General features: G+C 38.4%; 1 protein-coding gene across 11 annotated transcripts in view; it reads left to right on the top strand.

Annotated features, from left to right (window-relative positions):
• Positions 1-14,263, top strand: part of LOC126334859 (tubulin monoglutamylase TTLL4-like) — a 189,593-nt gene that overhangs the window by 146,311 nt on the left and 29,019 nt on the right. For 10 of the 11 annotated variants that reach the window (XM_049997533.1, XM_049997529.1, XM_049997535.1 and 7 more), the window contains exon 16: positions 1,250-1,323. In XM_049997533.1, coding sequence (XP_049853490.1) covers positions 1,250-1,323 — 74 coding nt within the window. Of the gene's footprint in view, positions 1-1,249; positions 1,324-3,824; positions 3,925-14,263 lie in introns of all 11 variants that reach the window. The other variant, XR_007564781.1, reaches the window with a different exon arrangement.

Genomic DNA, 14,263 nt, shown 5'->3' on the forward strand with positions numbered 1-14,263 from the left:
CAATGATAGTATCTCTACTTACATGAGTCCCTCTGGTAGAGTCCTTGAATACAACTCCTTCTTTGTCTGGCAATCTGGACATGATGCTCTCAACAGATTTTTGAGCCACTTCAGCTGTCTTCATCCCAGCATTAAATTTTCTGTGGAGGTTGAAAATGATGAGAAGCTTCCATTTATGATTTACAAAAAACCCTGGTGTTTACTGAAAACCAATACATAACTGATCAATGTCTGCATGTAAGGACTTGCCACCCACACTACCAATGCAGTGGTGTACTTACAAATTTTGTATGAAGTCAGTATGTTATTTCTGATGCTAACTATCTGACATGTGGACTTAAGCTCTTGGCATCTGTGTTTAAGGAAGATGGTTACTATCCAAAGCAATTTCTCCCTACAGAGTGTGGTTCATATTTGGAGTTGCACGAAAAGGAGTATAGATCCTTAGTCTTTATTCTTTATCCTGGGAGCATATCCTTTAAGACTGAAAGAATTTCAAGAAGTTTGACATGAAGAGTGGGTTCTGTGCACCTGTCAAGTTCAGGTAACTACTAGGCTCTGTCAAGGACAGTTTGGGAGTTACAAATCCTGCCATTTATAAAACAGCCTGTCAGCTCGCACAGTTTTGGACAGCGGTGTGGAACATCATTGCCAAATGAAGCTACTACACCCTAAAAATCAACACTTGTGGAACATTGTGTAACCAAGGGCAGGGGATGACATATGACTGAAACCATGATGGGTGCCAGTATGTCTGGTTTTTGGGACAGTGTTTATAAAGAGGCATTGAAATTAGGTTGGCAGACAACTTGATTGAGACAAGGGTTTTCCTCTTGTCAGGACAATGAACCCTATACTATCCCACATCAAAACACAACATTCTAAGGGCACCAAGAACCCGGTTTTGAACACAGCATCTGTAGTGGGCAACGCATGTGTTATCAGACTATGGTTGCTGGCCTTCGCATTAGTTTTCTCTGGGACTCAGCAGCAGCAACATCTCTGCTGAAGGTGGCGGACAGGTGGAACATCAAAATGTCTCATCGTGTTGATTTTAGGATCTGCAGCAAACCCAAGGGCACTACCATTGTAAAAGTTTTATGAATAATTGGGAAGTAGGAGCAATAGGTTTTGTTCGCAAAAAGTGATGGCTTTGTTAAGTAAAAACTGTTAACTTAATATATTTTTGGAGCATTTTTGAAGAGATTTGCTGCAAAGCTTACTTATTTCTGTGTTCCTTCTTTTACAGGTATTGATGTTCTGGAATCACTTTGTCGTAAAAAAGTACACCTGGCTGTACCAGTCCCCACACCAGGTGCAAAGGTGAGTCTTTCTGTGGTTTCCCATGTCTATCCTTAGTGTAGCTATTTTATTTCAGGCACATACAAAATATTTGTTTGTGTGCATCTTTATAAGTCTGTTGAGGCATTCAATGCATTTTCCCGTTATTGACATTGATGTGAACAAGTGCTTTCATAAATGTTATCTGTCACACTGGAAAAGCTCTGACAATGTTCCACCTCTTCCGCACAAAGAACTGTCCGTTTTGGCCAAATTTTTGAAAGCAGGATTGTGTAACATGCGTTACAAATTTGGTAACTGACAAAGATAGATGTGGAAATAAAATGAGAGTACTTACAGCTGTTGTATTGTCATGTACTATAAGTGTTTCATCATCATTATTCTAACAGTCCAATTAAACCATCTGTATCATACTCCGGGATTTTATTGTGGTTGTATGCTGAAAGGTTCGGGGAAAATTTCTGCTAAATATATATGAATATTTCCAAATTAAGACTGACATCACTTCACTACCCTAGCCTACACTTCACCATCTCCGTTTCACGTTCTCTGTGAAGAAAATCCTGTTTCTGATTGTATTTGATCTGCTGATTTGTATCTTTTCTGTCTGGAGAAACACAATAGCCCATCCATCTACTTACAGAATTCATAATGATTATGTGAATGGAATTAGTTTTGTGTTATTTATACCAGCCGAATGCCTTGTTTATTTACAGAAATAAACTTAAATGAGTTCTCCAAAATCACCTTTGAGGTAGGAAAGTGGTTAAGGCATTTGACTCATACAAGAGTAGGGTTGAAAAATCACCATCCAAACATCCATTTTAATGTTTTCCATTATTTCCCAAAGTAAGTTAAGGCAAATGCCAGGATTGTTCGTTTGAAAAGGAAAGAACTGGATTTCCTTCCTCATTGTGTGACAGCTTGCACTTAGCCCCTAATAACCTTGTCATTGTGTGGATGTTAAGACCTAATTTAGTATTTTCTAAAGACTAATTTGATAGTCATGTGTCATTTAAGTGAACCATTCTTAAAACAGTTTGATACCTCACATAAGCCGTTCATCAATTTCTTTTCTTATAAAAGCTGTATTTCATTGTAGGGTATTTTGGGATGTTTTTAGATTAATTTATTAAGATTTGTCACAGAAGCAAATTTCCATTTTTATGTTTTTATGCAATAATAAAAGTAAATGGTGTGTCTAAAATTTAATTACACTTGGAAATTGAAGAAAAGTTCCACATTTATGCCCTTTGACTGGAATATAATAATATTCGCTTTATCTTCACAAGATAATGACTGATTATTTCATTCTTTTCCTCGGCAGCTAAAAACTGAATAATAAGTTGTGTCTTTTCTTTGAGTTTTTGTAAGAGAGTTGTTGGTAGAATAGACTGGAAAAAAATTGAATGGTTATATACACAACTTCACTGTAGTCAGTTGTACTGTAATAGTGGAGCACATTTCTTAACTAAATATAGGAATAGACAATAATTATAAAAACTTAAATGTTAAGGGGTAATTAGCTCTAAGTTTCTAGTAATGTGCTGTCTGGTAAAGCTGTGGTTAGGAGTTGCATCACTCACAAGAATCTGAATGTTATGTACTACTTCATTTAGTAAATCTCGATCAATCTTCTTTAGAGAGAGGAACTCTGGTATAAATTGGAAATGCATATTGAATCAGTTTAACGCAATAATTAGAAAATCATTCTTGTCCATTCTTATCTAATTTTCCTTTGGAAAATTGGGGTGTTACAGAGCTTTTAAGCCTACATAGCAACAGTATTATAAATACTGTGGTCAGCTGTACCAGCTCTATATGCTAGTTTTAGATAATGGAATTCATCTATTTTTCGAAAAATGCAGAGTGAAATGTATGTGTCTTATGTTAAATTTCTGAAAATAAGGTTATTTTAGATAAAATTGTGCAGTTGGGTACCATTTTAAAAACCATTTTTGTCATTTTCTTTACTAAGGACAAAGTTTTTGGTCTGTTGAGGAAAATTTACAGCCAATATAAGAAAGCCGAAAAGAGTAAGTTAAAACTTGATTATTTAGGGTATATTGGATTTAAGTTTGTAATGTTCTGTTTTACTTTAGCATAGGCCATTTGTATTAATAGATTTGGTTATTTATAACTGTAAGAAACACATATTTTAAGAAGTGACACTTTATAGCATAGTATTTTATGTAGGTTAGACACTTCAGCTACAAATTAATAGTTTAATCTTGAGTTAGCAGTTGGTAAATTATTTCAGTTTACTGAGTTATTGTGTGAGAAATACTGGAATCAAAGGTAGTTACTTGATGTTTGCACTTCATTTTAAGCTAGTTCTGTTCCCTGTTTGCTTATTTATTTGTGTTGCTGCCATCAGAACAGAGACAAATTGCACTATGCAGTCCCTTTCCAGCATATAAAACTGTAGCTGGTTTAGAATCAAAGTAAAAATTAGTCCTTTCCTACCAGTTACTGCATTAATAATGCTGTGGTTGTTTTCTCAGACCTGTTATGGATTTCAGATGAACTCTTCTTACTTTGATCAAGATCCATCAGAGCTTTAACTGATAAATATCTTAGCTGCCTTGACATTTCCCTATTCTTCCTTATATTGTGTTACAGGTAGGATAGTTGTTTTTGTTTTTTTCCAGTGTTTGTTGGTGTTTCTGCCTGGCATGAATAACCTAATCTTTTTTCACACTTTTAAAAGCTTTTGTTCTAAACACAATAAAGTAATAAATGATTCTTCTAATTACATCTATGAAATTGGTGATGACTCATTACTGTCACATTTCATAGTCCATTCACAGCTGAACATTAATACACGATTTGTTACTGTGATTTCTTTTAAAGCAGATTTATTTGTTGCTGTGTTGTTTTCCTTTGTGGGTTTTTTTCCCCCCCAGATTGCTTTTTCCCCTCCCTTGACCCTCAGTCCAGTGTGATTGAAGCGCACGCATGCCGCCGCCGCCGCCGACCCCCCCCCCCACACACACACACAGACTCCTAAAAGTCATCAGGTGCACTTTCTCTGGTGTTTCAGCAGCTATTTCCAATTTCATTTTTGCATTGTGTATTTAAAGTTAGACCAAATAATTATTGTTTGTCCTGTCTTTCATGGGATGCCCAGTGTCAGCAGAAAGTGTCAGTTTGTTTTTCATCACAAACAAAACAATTTTTATGTCGGAATTTAGTATCCTCATTTGATAGAGCAGTATCAAATTAGTTTATTGGTTTATTGATAAATATTAACAGGAACAGTAAAACATGAAGAACAGACAACAATCCAGCTGCAATTCAAGTGCTGCATGCTGGGCGGTAGCTGTTGGCACAAGCTAGAACAGTCCTGTTGTTGCTGGTGTACTGGTTATTCTTCGATTTTTTACTGTTCCTGTTAATACATATCGATAAAACAAATATCTCACTAGACTAATCAGAGACCACTCTATAAAAATGGGCACATAAAATTCTGCTTTAAAAATCACTTTGCTTTCCATCAACAGTGGGTGTCAAATGAAAGACATAGTGAACTCATTTGTTTGGGCTGACTTAAGCCACACAAGGAAAAAACAGAAATAGGGCACACACACACACACACACACACACAGTGATCCAAAAATATTTTCACAAACTTTGGAGCCAGGTTCCTTCCTTACACCAAAGCAAGGAAAAAGTTCATAATAAATATATGACAGAAAATCCTTCATTTTTGACTTGATAATGAAACTTGATGCCCAGCAGCTTTCCAGATACAACCCAATTAGTTAATTTATCTATGCACCCATTGAATTCTGTTTTGTCCTAGATGGCATAGTGTTGCCACAGAGATTTGTTTACATTTGTCTTTCATCTGTCTTCAACGTGTCCATTGTGTACAGGTTGTGAGCTAATGGAAAGTGCTCCATTCAAAAATGGCAGGATATTCATTTCATGAGCAGAATGATTTGATTTTCATGTGCAGCCATCCGAATGCTAATTAACATGGAGATGGAATGACAAATTTCCACAACCAACAACAAGACCTACTAGATGATGTACCCCTACACATATGAAGAAATGTGGGCTATACACGATAAGAGCTCCAGCACCTTTCAGTTTGTGTTAGAGATGCACTGGCTAGTATCTACTATGACAGGTGAATAGGTAGAGGAGGACCAGTTCAATGGCCTGCATGTTCCTCAGTCCTTTGGATTATTATCTCTGGGTGCACCCTCAACAGTTGGTCTAAGCAGCAACTCTTCATCGACACATTGTGAAAGTCTGCATAACCATTCAAAACTGTGATGGAGTACATGAAAGGGAGTGACAGTCCATGATTCAACAAGTGTATGCATGTATAGAAGCAAGCAGAGGACATTTGAGGCATATATTATGAGTCTGTGTTGATGAGCTCCAATCGCCTAAATTGCAAACAAACTTTCAATAATAACTCAAAAACAAAAGATTTTCAAACATATGTTTACAGGAACTACATTTCTTGTTTTGATGTAATACAACTGTCGCCAGAGCATTCCGGAGTGTGTGTGTGTGTGTGTGTGTGTGTGTGTGTGTGTGTGTGTGTGTGTGTGTGTGTACAAACCCCTCAAAAAAAGAAAAAAGAAAGAAAGAAAAAAAAATGGTTGTCACTGTCTCTGCTTTAGGGAATTGCTTACATTGTGTGTTAATTAGGCTTCAAACTTCATTAGTTATTTAATAACATACTTGTCAATTTTCATTGTCCATATGGTCCTTGTTAAAGGTGATTATGCCAGTAAATAAACCTGAAGTAAAATTAAGGACACAACTTTCTGCGTAGTAAATTTGTTTCAGGAAATGACTCGCCCTAAGAAACTGATCAGAGTTAAATGAAACTTACAAGAGTACATGGCAGGGTAGTTTGACGTATGTGCATGCTTTCACTATTCAGTGCTTTTGGTATATATGCACAAAGTGTATAAACAGGAAGCTGTTAAACAAGTATTATGCTTTCATGGACAAGCTGTAAATTTTCTTAAAACGATCACGTTATGTCAACTGCAAATAGTGCCATGCAAAGTATGTACAGACTTGAGCAACTAATTGTCGCCCTTGCTGTGGTACAAATTTCTCCACTATATTGTCACTTCAGTGCAGGAACATTTCTGGAAGTAATGAATTGGAAACCTTAATGAAATGTTATGTCATGGGAGAATAGATTTGGCGACATGTGGTCTGTCACGAATGGTGTGTTTGTGAAAGTGTTATCACAATATCTAATCATTGAAGCTTTTTTGTCAGTCGAAACAGCAAGTGATGGTTTCGACTCTTAATAGTTAGTACATATGGCTGGCACACACAGGTGCAAATTTGAAAGTTTGCCTTATTTTCAGAGATGCATAAAATTAATTTGACATAGTTATATGTACATTACTTGATGATAATGATTTGAATACTTTGTCTGGCACTTGTATAAAGCTTCACCCTACTGTCATAGTAATAGTGGGAGTAAAATCGAGAACATTGATTGCTGCGAGCTACGAATACTCCAATAAAGACCTTCTTTGAAGCTGTAGCAGTTGAATATACTCTCTTCTTTTTGTGTGTTTCTGGTGCTATGTTCTAGCAGGATAATGGGATCCTGAATAATGAAACCTGTAACAGAACTTGGCTGTCAGTACTGCTTCACACTTAATTCTTCTCACTATTACAACGTACATTAAAGCTGACAAAGCAAGCAGTAAAGGGGTAATGTGACTGTAACTGAAACAAAATGGCAGACTTTATTATTAGGAGATTGTCTGATGATGCAACGGTTCAAAAGTACTGTAACTGCCAAAAGTACTATCTTGGAGTGCTGCTCTTGCATGAATAACGTCAAATAGTGATATTGAAATCACCCAAGTGATAATGATAATGATATTGGAATCACCCAAGTGATGATGGGAAATTCTGGTATGAGAGACAGCAATCATTCACCTTGTACAAGTGATGTGATGTGGAGCAGCAGATACGTAAATAAACAAGAAGGTGAATTTTCTAAATCAACATCTGGATCCAAGATTAAGGAAGAGTTGGTAACAAAACTGGAGCAGGATAAGAATGTGACAGTAAGAGACAGTTCACTCATATGCAGGCAGGGGTAGTACAATATTGCATTCTAATGAATTTAGGGAAGAGGGACTTGTAATTTGCAAGTCAGAGGAAAAAAGCCATGAAATTATCACTTTGACCTTTGAAGGAGACAAGTGATCTTTACACCTCAATAAATTGTAAAACTTTAAATATTGGCCACGGTTTGTTTTAGCATCACAGATAACTGGTTTTAACTTTCACCCACCATGGTAAACAATGCCCTTACATTGAAGCTCACAAGAATATCACTTGGGTTGATGTTAATCTCCCTCAGTTTTTCAATAAAATTAGCCAAGCTTTTAATGTAGCTGTCCATTCTTCAAATGCATGATTGCAGCAAGCTAGCCGGCTTACTTGCAAGATGAATTAAACCACTTATGGTCAGCCTTCATAAAAAATGGATATACCAGCAAGGAAATTGATCGAGCCCTCCATCAAAGAAGAAAAGAAGTCAAGAGCAACAACGGTCACCTACTGGAAAAGTTTTCCTACCGATCATTAATAAAGCCACGGACCGTATCAGGAAAGTTCTGGCCCGGTATTGGGATCGAAGCAATCTTCCGACCCACTAAGAAGATTAAGGAATACTTAAGAACTGCAAAATATGCCTGACACTCCCTAGCAGCACCTGGGGTATACAAAATTCCATGCAGTTGTGGACAAGTATATATTGGAGCAACGAAAAGAAGTGTAAACACCCGCTTAGCCGAACATCAAAGAAACTGTCGCTTGGGACTCATCGAAAAATCGGCCATAGCTGAGCATGTTTCTGAGATGGGAACTACAAAATTAAATTTAATGAGACAAGTGTTTTAGCACAAGCATCCCATTGTGCGCATGAATAGAGAATCAATAGAGATTCACAAACACCATAATAATTTTAATAGAAGAGAGGAAGTTTTAAAGTTGAACAAAATATGGATGTCGACATTGCGCCACCAGAATGACAATCGATTACCCTTAATCGAGAATGATGCCACCTTCCAAAGATATGCATACCGTCGGCATCACGTGTCGGATGGTGGTGCCCTCTATGCGCTCCATAAATGCAAGGATACCTGCACCCTCAGTGGCAATAGCCAGACAACCTCAGAAGATGTCTCCGACAGATGGAGACGAAACGTTGGGTGGAAATTTTATACATCAACTATGGCCTCTCAGCCCGGAAGTTTCAACTGAAGACAACACCGGCTGTGAAAACCTACAGTGTATGAGCAGTATTCTTTGTCCAGGAGTTCTCTTCTCACGTAATATTGGTGTTCGTAATGTATGTGCTTTCAGTACTAAGTGTTACACTTCATTGATGACCTTGTTTCTGGATTTGGACTAGAGTCTGTTTATGACGTAACATTGTTTGGTGAGGATGCTAGGTACTTCAAAACATCATGTATTGGAATTCTTTAACTCTTGTGCAGAAAGGTGTGCAGTATATTGCTGCATCCATTTTCAATAATCTTAGCAGTGATCCATGTGCTTTCAAATCAAAACTGAAGAGTGTCATCATGGGTTACTCCTTCTATTCTGTTGAGCAGTTCCTTGAAATATTAAGCTGATTCTTGTTGTATTGTTGTTTGCATTTACTTAGTCGTAAAGCTTGACTTTTCTCGGGTTCATAAATATTTTATTTTTATCTGTTATTACTTTTATGTTGTAATTTCATGCACTGACATGTTCCATGACCTTGGAGATTTGCTCCTCAATTTGGTCCTGCGGAACTTGACGTGTAAATAAATCAATAACTTCAATTAGGCAATGTAAAAGCCATCACCTACATGGATGAGAATCGGAATACAAGCAATACATTGGTCCATGGTCTGCATATTTAGAAGACCAATGGATTCCAAAACATCACAAATCTGGCATCCATTGGTGTTTTCCAGAAATGCCGATCAGGACTCGACTAAATTGATGAAAGGATTCGACCAAGTCACAAAATAAGACAGGTGGGATGACATGACACGATGTGTGTGGCAAATTTGTACTTTTACTTGGATGGTATGACCCAGCAGTGGCTAGAGAACAATGAAGAGAGAAAGTCAATAGCTGGGACAAATTACAAGCCAAATTGAAGAAAGTATTTGGCGATAATCAGCAGCAAGTCCATTTAGTGAAAGAGCGGTTGAAGAACAGGGCCGAATGTCATGGTGATTTGACTCTGTCATATATATAGAATGTTTTGAGTCTATGCCATGTCATGAATATTAACATGACACGAGCCAACAAAATATGATACTTTGTGAAAGGAGTTGCAGAAGACATGTACATTGTACCAAGCTCTAAATCTACATCTACATGGTTAGTCTGCAATTGACACTTACGTGCCTGACAGAGGGTTCATCAAACCATTTTCATACTACTTCTGTACCATTCCACTCTCGAATGGCATGTGGGAAGAAGGAACACCTAAATATTTCTGTTCAAGCTCTGATTTCTCTTCTTTTATTAATATGATCATTTCTCCTTAGATATTTGGGTGTCAACAAAATATTTTTGTATCCGGGAGAGAAAGTTGGCGATTGAAATTTCGTAAATAGATCTTGCTGCAAAGAAAATTGCCTTCGTTTCAGTGACTGCCACCCCAACTCGCATATCATATCAGTGACACTCACACCCCTATTGTGCGATAACACAAAACGAGCTGTCCTTCTTTGCGCTTTTTCGATGTCCTGCGTCAATCCTACCTGGTAAGGATCCCCCACACCGTGCAGCAATATTCCAGCAAAGGATGGACAAATGTAATGTAGGCTGTCTCTTTAGTGGGTTTGGCGCATATTTTAAGTGTTCTGCCAACAATGTGCAGTCTTGTTTCGCCTTCCCCACAATATTATCTATGTGGTCTTTTCAATTTAAGATGCTCATAATTGTAATTCTTAGGTATTTAGTCAAATTGACAGCTCTTAGATTTGTGCGATTTATCGTATGCCCAAAATTTATTGGATTTCTTTTAGTACCCATGTGGATGACCTTGCACATTTCTTTGTTTAGTGCCAATTGCCACTTTTTGCCCCATATAGAAATTCTCTCTAGATCATTTTGTAATTGGAATTGATCGTCTGATGATTTTACTAGACGGTAAACTACAGTGTCATCTGTAAACAATCTAAGGGGGCTGCTCAAATTATCACCTAGATTATTTATGTAAATCAGGAACAGCGGAGGGCCTATGACACTACCTTGGGGAACACCAGATACCACTTCTGTTCTACTCTGACTTTTCGTCTATTACTACGAACTGTGACCTCTCTGAGAGGAAATCATGAATCCAGTCACACAACTGAGATGATACTCCATATGCACGCAATTTGATTAATAGTCACTTGCGAGGGATGGTATCAAAAACCTTCTGGAAATCGAGGAATATGGAATCAAGCCTGAGATCGCTTGTCGACAGCACTTATTACTTGATGGGAATAAAGAGCTAGCTGTGTTTCACAAGAACGATATTTTCTGAATCTCTGTTGATTATGTATCAATAAGTCATTTTCTTCGAGGTGATTCATAATGTTAGAGTGCAGTGTATACTCCAAAATCCTACTGCAAATTGAAGTTAGTGATATAGGTCTGTAATTCAGTGGGTTACTTGTATTTCCTTTCTTGAATATTGGTGTGACCTGTGCTACTTTCCAGTCTTCAGGAATGGACCTTTCGTCAAGTGAGCGGTTGTATGTGATTGCTAAGAAAGGCACTATTGTGTCGGCATACTCTGAAAGGAACCTAATTGTTATACCATCTGGGCCGGAAGACTTGCCTCTCTCAAGTGATTTGAGTTGTTTTGCAACACCTAAGATATCTACTTTTATGTCACTCATGCTAACAGCTGTTCTGGTTTCGAATTCTGGAATATTTACTTCATCTTCTTTCGTGAAGGAATTACGGAAAACTATTTAGTAACTCCGCTTTAGTAGCACCATCATCGGTAACATTTCCAATCGTGTCACGCAGTCGCAGTATTGACTGTTTTTTTCCACTGGCATACTTTCCATATGACCAGAATCTCTCTGTGTTTTCTACCATATTTTGAGACAATGTTTCAGTGTGGAAACTATTAAAAGCATCTCGCATTGATGTCGGCACTAAATTTTGAGCTTCCGTGAAACTTAGCCATTCTTGGGGATTTTGTGTTCTTCTGAATTTGGCATGCTTTTTTCGTTGTCTGCAACAGTGTTCTGACATGTTTTGTGTACCATGGTGGATCAGGCCCATCTTTTCTTCACTTGTGCAGTATCAATCTATCTATTGCTTTTGATACTGTATCTTTCAATTTGAGCCGGTCTATACTTGCATAATTAACTTGGAAGGAATGGAGAGTCTCTCGTAGATATATTTTGCGTTTACTTTTAGTGGTTTTGGTTGATATGGTTTTGAGCCTCGCTGCAATGACCATGTGTTCACTAATCCCCGTATCTGTCATGACGCTCTATATTAGATCAGGATTATTTGTGGCTAAGAGGTCAAGTGTGTTTTTGCAACCATTTACAATTTGTGTGGGCTCATGAACTAATTGTTCAAATTAATTCTCAGAGAAAGCATTTAGTACAATTTTGGAAGATGTTTTCTGTCTACCACTGGCTTTGAACATGTATTTTCACCAACAAATTGAGGGTAGATTTAAGTCTTCACCAATTATAACTGTATGAGTAGGATACTTACTTGTAATGAGATTCAAGTTTTTCTTTGAATTGTTCAGCTATTATTTCATCTGAGTCGGGGGGGGGGGGGGGGTGGTAGAAGGATCCAATTATTATTTTGGTACGGCTATTGAATATAACCTCAACCCATAGTAATTTGCAGGAACATCTACATCTAGATGTCTATTTCAACTTCATTACAAGATAAATTAAAAACAAAGATTCCAAGACTTACCAAGCGGGAAAGCGCCGGCAGACAGGCACAATGAACAAAACACACACACACACACACACACAGAATTACTAGCTTTCGCAACCGATGGTTGCTTCTTCAGGAAGGAGAGGGAAAGACGAAGGGATGTGGGTTTTAAGGGAGAGGGTAAGGAGTCATTCCAATCCCGGGAGCGGAAAGACTTCCCTTAGGGGGAAAAAAAGGACAGGTGTACAGTCGCGCGCACGCACACACACACACACACACACACACACACACACACACACACACACACACACACACGTGTGTACACCTGTCCTTTTTTTCCCCCTAAGGGAAGTCTTTCCGCTCCCGGGATTGGAATGACTCCTTACCCTCTCCCTTAAAACCCACATCCTTTCGTCTTTCCCTCTCCTTCCTGAAGAAGCAACCATCGGTTGCAAAAGCTAGTAATTCTGTGTGTGTGTTTGTGTGTTTTGTTCATTGTGCCTGTCTGCCGGCGCTTTCCCGCTTGGTAAGTCTTGGAATCTTTGTTTTTAATATATTTTTCCCATGTGGAAGTTTCTTTCTATTTTATTTACATCATCATTACAAGATAAACTACTACCAACAGATGCAAACACACCACCACCTATTTTATTTACTCTATCCTTTCTGAACACGGTTTGTGCCTCTGTAAAAATTTCTACAGAATTTATCTCCGGCTGTAGCCAGCTTTCTGTTTCTATAACTCTTTCAGATTCAGTGCTTTCTATCAACGCTTGAAGCTCTGGTACTTTTCCAACACAGCTATGGCAATTTACAACTTCTGGTAAGGGATGTGACAACAACAGAGGAATTCATCAAATGGTGTCAGCGCATTGAGGAAATGCAGCATAAAGGAGTTAACAAAAGATGTATGGCCCTCTCCAGAATGTGGCCCCTGTGATATTTGGGGAAGACTGCCATGTCTTTGCCTCTCTCCTACACTATGTTGTAGGAGAAGAAAGAAAAGCATTTTATGACAGGCAGAACTGTCTGATGAACTAAGCAAGATGTAGCGACCGTGAATGTTAACCTCGTATGTCGGGAGGTAATATAGAATGTTGTATTAATCTTAAGCACCAATCTCTGGCAATAGTTATGCATCCAGGAAGAATGGATTTGTCCAATTCGGATTTAACGCCGCAGCCATCAACCACCCACTCGGCGCCTGACCACCATAGGACTACCAACTCCTCCACATTTGGGGACAGAAGACTACACATTGGTTTGTTTCCTCTGCAGAACTGCAGAGAAAGAAGGCGGTTATTTTTGCACCAATCGTCTGCAACCGATTTTAGTTGACATGTGGGACAAAACCCATCATTTTACTCGCCAACATGCTTTAGCTGTTACCCGTTGCAATTCACAGGTATCGGTCACTTGCATAGATACCAAAATTCGGGAAAACTACGTAGGTGATTGTCTATGGAGGTGAGGTCACCACAGATGAAAATCCTCCATGGGTGATAGTCTTGAAGATGTCAGGAAATCGCATTGACATCGTCATTGATAGCCAACCTGTCCGGTCACTAGTTGATTAAACACAGCCTTTAGACTTTGTCATCTTATCTGAATATAGTTATAATGTTCTTGTATGGAACTGCTCACAGGCATCACATGCAGTCATAGACTGTGGAAGATCAGAGCTCCAGATTGACGAAGCTATTTCAACAAGCACACATAACAAAACTATTTCTGGTGACATTGTTGTCCATCATCATCAGCAGCAGCAGCAAGACGAGTCTGTCATCAGTCTGGAAACTCAGTTAAACTGTGAATCTTTTGTTGATAGCAGAAATATTCTCAGGCTGGTAAATGAAAGCTACATGCCAGCAACTCTCATAAGCATTTTAGGTAGTCAAGGAGAACTGTGGATCACTCATTGACATAAGCAGCCACATCTCATCCCTCAAGGCATTTGCGTAGGGACAGCCGAACCAGTCCAGGAAGGCCAGCTTAATGCTATTGACAAAGAATTCTGCGTAACTACCACAACAACAAACCAAGG

Source organism: Schistocerca gregaria, chromosome 2, assembly GCF_023897955.1.
Source record: "Schistocerca gregaria isolate iqSchGreg1 chromosome 2, iqSchGreg1.2, whole genome shotgun sequence".
NCBI lineage: Eukaryota > Metazoa > Arthropoda > Insecta > Orthoptera > Acrididae > Schistocerca > Schistocerca gregaria.